This window comes from Salvelinus fontinalis, chromosome 7, assembly GCF_029448725.1.
Source record: "Salvelinus fontinalis isolate EN_2023a chromosome 7, ASM2944872v1, whole genome shotgun sequence".
Lineage (NCBI taxonomy): Eukaryota > Metazoa > Chordata > Actinopteri > Salmoniformes > Salmonidae > Salvelinus > Salvelinus fontinalis.
In genome coordinates, this window is record NC_074671.1 from 63,573,882 (window position 1) to 63,580,782 (window position 6,901).

The following is a 6,901-nucleotide window of genomic DNA, read 5'->3' on the forward strand; positions in this document are numbered from 1 at the left end:
CAAAAATTCAGACATTTTTATCCCCAATTACAATATTTTCAGACAAGATAGAACGGCCAAAGGGGGCGGTGTTGCAATCTACTGCAAAGACTGCCTGCAGAGTTCTGTTATACTATCCAGGTCTGTTCCCAAACAATTTGAACTTCTACTTTTAAAAATCCACCTCTCTAAAAACAAGTCTCTCACCGTTGCCGCCTGCTATAGACCACCCTCTGCCCCCAGCTGTGCTCTGGACACTATATGTGAACTGATTGCCCCCCATCTATCTTCAGAGCTCGTGCTGCTAGGCGACCTAAATTTGAACATGCTCAACACCCCAGCCACCCTACAATCTAAGCTTGATGCCCTCAATCTCACACAAATTATTAATGAACCTACCAGGTACCACCCCAATTCCGTAAACACGGGTACCCTCATAGATATCATCCTAACAAACTTGCCCTCCAAATACACCTCTGCTGTTTTTAACCAAGATCTCAGCGATCACTGCCTCATTGCCTGCATCCGTAATGGCTCAGCGGTCAAACGACCTCCACTCATCACTGTCAAACGCTCCCTGAAACACTTCAGCGAGCAGGCCTTCCTAATTGACCTGGCCGGGGTATCCTGGAAGGATATTGATCTCATCCCGTCAGTAGAGGATGCCTGGTCATTTTTTAAAAATGCCTTCCTCACCATCTTGAATAAGCATGCCCCATTCAAGAAATTTAGAACCAGGAACAGATATAGCCCTTGGTTCTCTCCTGACCTGACTGCCCTTAACCAACAGAAAAACATCCTATGGCGTTCTGCATTAGCATCGAACAGCCCCCGTGATATGCAACTTTTCAGGGAAGCCAGAAACCAATATACACAGGCAGTTAGAACAGCCAAGGCTAGCTTTTTCAAGCAGAAATTTGCTTCCTGCAACACAAATTCAAAAAAGTTCTGGGACACCGTAAAGTCCATGGAGAATAAGAACACCACCTCCCAGCTTCCAACCGCCCTGAAGATAGGAAACACTGTCACCACCGACAAATCCACTATAATTGAGAATTTCAATAAGCATTTTTCTACGGCTGGCCATGCTTTCCACCTGGCTACCCCTACCCGGGACAACAGCACTGCCCTCCCCTCTGCTACTCGCCCAAGCCTTCCCCATTTCTCTTTCTCCCAAATACAGTCAGCTGATGTTCTTAATGAGCTGCAAAATCTGGACCCTTACAAATCAGCCGGGCTAGATAATCTGGACCCTTTCTTTCTAAAACTATCTGCTGAAATTGTTGCCACCCCTATTACTAGCCTCTTCAACCTCTCTTTCGTGTCGTCTGAGATCCCCAAAGATTGGAAAGCAGCTGCGGTTATCCCCCTCTTCAAAGGGGGGGACACCCTTGACCCTAACTGCTACAGACCTATATCTATCCTACCCTGCCTTTCTAAGGTCTTCGAAAGCCAAGTCAACAAACAGATTACCGACCATTTCGAATCACACCACACCTTCTCCGCTATGCAATCTGGTTTCAGAGCTGGTCATGGGTGCACCTCAGCCACGCTCAAGGTCATAAACGATATCGTAACCGCCATCGATAGGAAACAATACTGTGCAGCCGTATTCATTGACCTGGCCAAGGCTTTTGACTCTGTCAATCACCACATCCTCATTGGCAGACTCGACAGCCTTGGTTTCTCTAATGATTGCCTCGCCTGGTTCACCAACTACTTCTCTGATAGAGTTCAGTTTGTCAAATCGGAGGGTCTGTTGTCCGGGCCTCTGGCAGTCTCTATGGGGGTGCCACAGGGTTCAATTCTTGGACCGACTCTCTTCTCTGTTTACATCAATGATGTCGCTCTTGCTGCTGGTGATTCTCTGATCCACCTCTACGCAGACGACACTATTCTGTATACTTCTGGCCCTTCTTTTGACACTGTGTTATCAACCCTCCAGGCGAGCTTCAATGCCATACAACTCTCCTTCCGTGGCCTCCAACTGCTCTTAAATACAAGTAAAACCAAATGCATGCTCTTCAACCGATCGCTGCCTGCTCCTGCCCGCCTGTCCAACATCACTACTTTGGACGGCTCTGACTTAGAATATGTGGACAACTACAAATACCTAGGTGTCTGGTTAGACTGTAAACTCTCCTTCCAGACCCACATCAAACATCTCCAATCCAAAGTCAAATCTAGAATTGGCTTCCTATTCCGCAACAAAGCATCCTTTACTCATGCTGCCAAACATACCCTTGTAAAACTGACCATCCTACCAATCCTCGACTTCGGTGATGTCATTTACAAAATAGCCTCCAAAACCCTACTCAATAAATTGGATGCAGTCTATCACAGTGCCATCCGTTTTGTCACCAAAGCCCCATATACTACCCACCACTGCGACCTGTACACTCTCGTTGGCTGGCCCTCGCTTCATACTCGTCGCCAAACCCATTGGTTCCAGGTCATCTACAAGACCCTGCTAGGTAAAGTCCCCCCTTATCTCAGCTCGCTGGTCACCATAGCAGCACCTACCCGTAGCACGCGCTCCAGCAGGTATATCTCTCTAGTCACCCCCAAAACCAATTCTTCCTTTGGACGCCTCTCCTTCCAGTTCTCTGCTGCCAATGACTGGAACGAACTACAAAAATCTCTGAAACTGGAAACACCTATCTCCCTCACTAGCTTTAAGCACCAGCTGTCAGAGCAGCTCATAGATTACTGCACCTGTACATAACCCATCTACAATTTAGCCCAAACAACTACCTCTTTACCTACTGTATTTATTTATTAATTTATTTTGCTCCTTTGCACCCCATTATTTCTGTCTCTACTTTGCACTTTCTTCCAATGCAAACCAACCATTCCAGTGTTTTTTTTAGTTTTTATTTTACTTGCTGTGTTGTACTCACTTCGCCTCCATGGCCTTTTTATATTTTTATTTATTTATACATATATCTGTTTGCCTTCACCTCCCTTATCTCACCTCACTTGCTCACATTGTATATAGACTTATTTTTTTATTTTTTTCACTGTATTATTGACTATATGTTTGTTTTTACTCCATGTGTAACTATGTGTTGTTGTATGTGTCGAACTGCTTTGCTTTATCTTGGCCAGGTCGCAATTGTAAATGAGAACGTGTTCTCAATCTGCCTACCTGGTTAAATAAAGGTTAAATAAAATAAAAAAAATAAAAAAACCTCTACATCACCAGAGGAACAGAGGAGAAGTAGGAAAAGGGTACGGCTAAAGGCTATAAACTGGCCATCTAGCACGTTCGGAACAGAGTAAAGGGAGCAGGTTTCTGGGCACGATAGCATAGATTCAAGGCATAATGTACAGACAAAGGTATGGTAGGAAGAGAGTACATTGGAGGTAAACCTAGGCATTGAGTAATGATGAGAGAGATATAGTCTCTAGAGATGTTTTAACCAGGTGATGTCATCGCATATGTGGGAGGTGGAACAACATGGTTGGTTAAGGTATATTGAGCAGGGCTAGAAGCTCTACAGTGAAATAAGACAGTAATCACTAACCAGGACAGTAATGGACAAGGCATATTGATATGAGGGAGAGGCATGCGTAGCCAAGTGATCGTATGGGTCCAGTGAGTGGTTGGGCTGGCTGGAGACACGGCGATTCAGACAGTTAGCAGGCTGGGGCTAGCAAGCGAGCATAAGGGCCTTAGAGGGACGTCGCGATGGGGGAAAGTCTGGAATTAGTAGGGTTCCAAGTAGTAGAGGGGTCCAAGCCCAATTGGAAAAATGGGTATAGTGGTCCAAGAAACTGGCCAATGGATCAGCTAACAGTCCAATATGCTCTAGACAGCTAGCAGGCCGCGGTTAGCAGAAGGGGCCTTCAGGGGACGACGCGCCCTAGGGGCCTGTTGGGATCCTCGGGCAGATTATGTCGGTATTCCAGTCTTGAAGGCTCGGTGGGGTTCCATGCCCCGTACCGACAGTAGAAGGGGTCCGGATATTGTAGCCGAGGAGTGGGCTTCAGGTGTAGCCCAGGAGCCCTAGCCGGAAGATGGGTCTAGCATGGGCTAGCTCCAGGCTAGTTGGTGCTAGCTCCGGGACAGAAATGTTAGCCAGGAGTAGTCAAACCGGGTTGCGGTTAGCTAGCTGCGATGATCCAGATGAAAAGGTTCAGAGTTTGCGGTAGGAACGTTGTCATGCAGACTGTGTAATAGCAGTTGTTATTAACTGTAGACATTAGTGCATATGACAACAGGATAAACAGTCATCTATAAACACCCATTATAAACTAGTTTCATAAGATTTTATGCCGTTACTCATTACTGTTGTTATATAGGTGTTATAAAAGGCTTTATTAACACATGACTAAGGACACCTACAGTAACGTGTTACCCCAACTTCTCCTGATCGAAAAGCATTGTAGAGAATTGAAATTAGAATGAGTGTATTTCCTGAATTGACTGGAATTCAAAATGGAATTGACAGCAACCGTAGCAACTACACAGACTCATTTCATAGAACTTCAGAACACTGGCAGTTTGTCTACTTCACTTTTTTAGTCTACTCTCTGATCACTCCAGATAACCCAGTGAATAAAACACATGCTGGCAATACTGGTGTCAAACCATGCAGATCTCATTAACATGAAATAAAATCTACCTTCTCATTGAAACAGTTCTACAGCAACTTTCAACGCACAGTATGAAGTTGACACGAACAACAGTCTGGAGTTCTTCAGGGATGTGTGAGTCAGAATTATAGAATCAACCTGAAGATAGAATCTGCTCTTACCATGATAAACAGATGTCCCAATCTCCTCCTCCTCTTCTTCATCTTTAATGTTGACATTCAGCTCCGGTGTTTGACTGCAGTCCTCCAGCTTCACTGATGCCATCTCTGGATCCTGCTGTAAAAACTGGGCTCCACTGTCACAATCAGGACCCAGTGACTGTAGGTTTGGACTCAGTGTGGAAGGAGAGAGGCAGGCTGGGTTTGTTCTCACTGTTGATGTTACCCTCCTCAGACTTAATCTGAGTCGGCCTGAAGTAATAAAGAGAAACGCACACAAAAGTTATTTTCTTGGCACTTTCTTTATTCTCTAAATATAAATTATATTTGTTCAATTATCTCATTTCAATAGATCAGGTAGCTAAGCATTGACAACTCAACATTCATTCCCATTAGACACAAAGTGCACACTTTAAATTACACAATGTAAGTGCACTTAACCTATAGTAGATTTCCTACATTTACATAAATGCATAAATTACTCAAAAAAACATTTAGTACAAGGTTGCAGTTTGTTTTGATTTTATGTGGATATATTTTACTGCCCAGTTGGACTAATCTTCCAAGAGTCCTTAAAACATTAAAAACACAATTTATAATGCGATCACATTTTCACATAATACACTGTTACAAAGAGACATAACACACTGACATATTAACCAGATAAATACTCTTAACAGTCAAAGTTGGATTGATTCTTCCATAGTCCTGCACAACCTTCCAATGTATTATAATTAAATGATTTTAAAGTACTGTTTGAATTTATATATTTAAAGGTTTCTGGTTCGCTCAGATAAATTATTCAATTTCGTTATTGCTCTGAATCTAAATGTTATTTTGCCTATTTCTCGTTTCTGTCTGGATAACACAGATTGTGGACAATCTATTCCTGGTATTGACTGAAATGTCTGTCTTCCTGGTATGTCTGTCTCTAACCAACTGAATACCGTTGTGAATGGAGTTTGTCCGTTTTAAATGGTGTGCATTGTGAAATAAAATAAACATGTTTTTTTTCAATTATCTTGTTGATTGATCAACAACCAAGAGCATGGTGCCTGACTACAACAGAAGAACCATATCTCTACCTTAAAACAATCCTTGTTGCTTTGTTCTGTCCAATCTGCAGCCTCCTAATTGTACTTGCTGATGTACGTCCCCAGACCACAGAACAGGTGTTCACCTGACTCACAATTAATGCTTGGGTTGTTTGCTTAAGAATCTTTCCTGGTAAATATTTAGGTATCCTTCTGATCATGCTTGCAATTTAGGCAGCACTATGTACTATGCTCCTGAATAATCATGTCTTCACTGTATTATTTCACCTCACAAAAATCTATTGTATTTCCCATTTGTCACAACATATTAACAATCATAGATAAAGATAGAAACACCTGAATGTCTGAATATTGTTATACATGTAAAAATAAAAAAAGTGAACCCGCGCTGCCTGCACTGAATTCAGTTGACGTAGACAGAAGGAGAGCCGCCATTTTACCATCCCGTGAATTTTACACAAAACCAATAACGAACTCAAAAATAGCAAATAAATAGATTTTTTAAATGAAATTAGCTTTACTAAATGATGTTCATTCACTCTGCCAAACTCAAAGTCTCTAGCTATGTGACATAAAATAGTTATGCTCACTCGGCTTGACACAAACAATACACGTAAAACCTTTACCAAATGTGACAATACCTTAAAGGATCTGTTACCCAGCACGTTATGACATGTTCTTTCGATATTACAAAGTTTAAACGAGCTATTACATACCTGTAATAATAGACACAAAATATATCGTCTTTACCACACAATTATGGCGCCTTCCCGGAACTTCCTGTTCCACCACTACAACAGAGGGAGTGTTGCCAACTCCTCAGTAAGGAAAGTAGCTATTGGCTGTCTTTTTTTAAATATTTGTTTTTTATTAACAACAAATCAATACAGGAAGTACATGAGGGAACACAAGTATATATGAATAATATACAATGGATAATTGGGCTAGGGGGTACAATATCACATAACACAAGGACCTTATTAAGGGACATACATACACTTATAATTCTAACAACTTTTTTATTAGTAGAGTATTTAATTGTCTTAAAATACAGTTCAATTTCGTTTTTAAGGTAAGAACATGTGTTTTTTATTTGTGAATATGAAATTT

At 42.0% G+C, this 6,901-nt stretch overlaps 1 protein-coding gene across 1 annotated transcript in view; it reads right to left on the reverse strand.

The window, feature by feature from the left end:
* The window catches only part of LOC129860140 (zinc finger protein 883-like), a 31,281-nt gene extending 24,664 nt beyond the window's left edge, over positions 1-6,617 (reverse strand). Inside the window, exons 1-2 of the mRNA XM_055930480.1 lie at positions 6,508-6,617; positions 4,740-4,988 (exon numbers count right to left, since the gene is read on the reverse strand). Of these exons, the coding sequence (XP_055786455.1) occupies positions 4,740-4,842 (103 nt within the window). The 5' untranslated portion in view covers positions 4,843-4,988; positions 6,508-6,617. The remainder of the gene's footprint in view (positions 1-4,739; positions 4,989-6,507) is intronic.
* Positions 6,618-6,901: the final 284 nt, after the last annotated feature.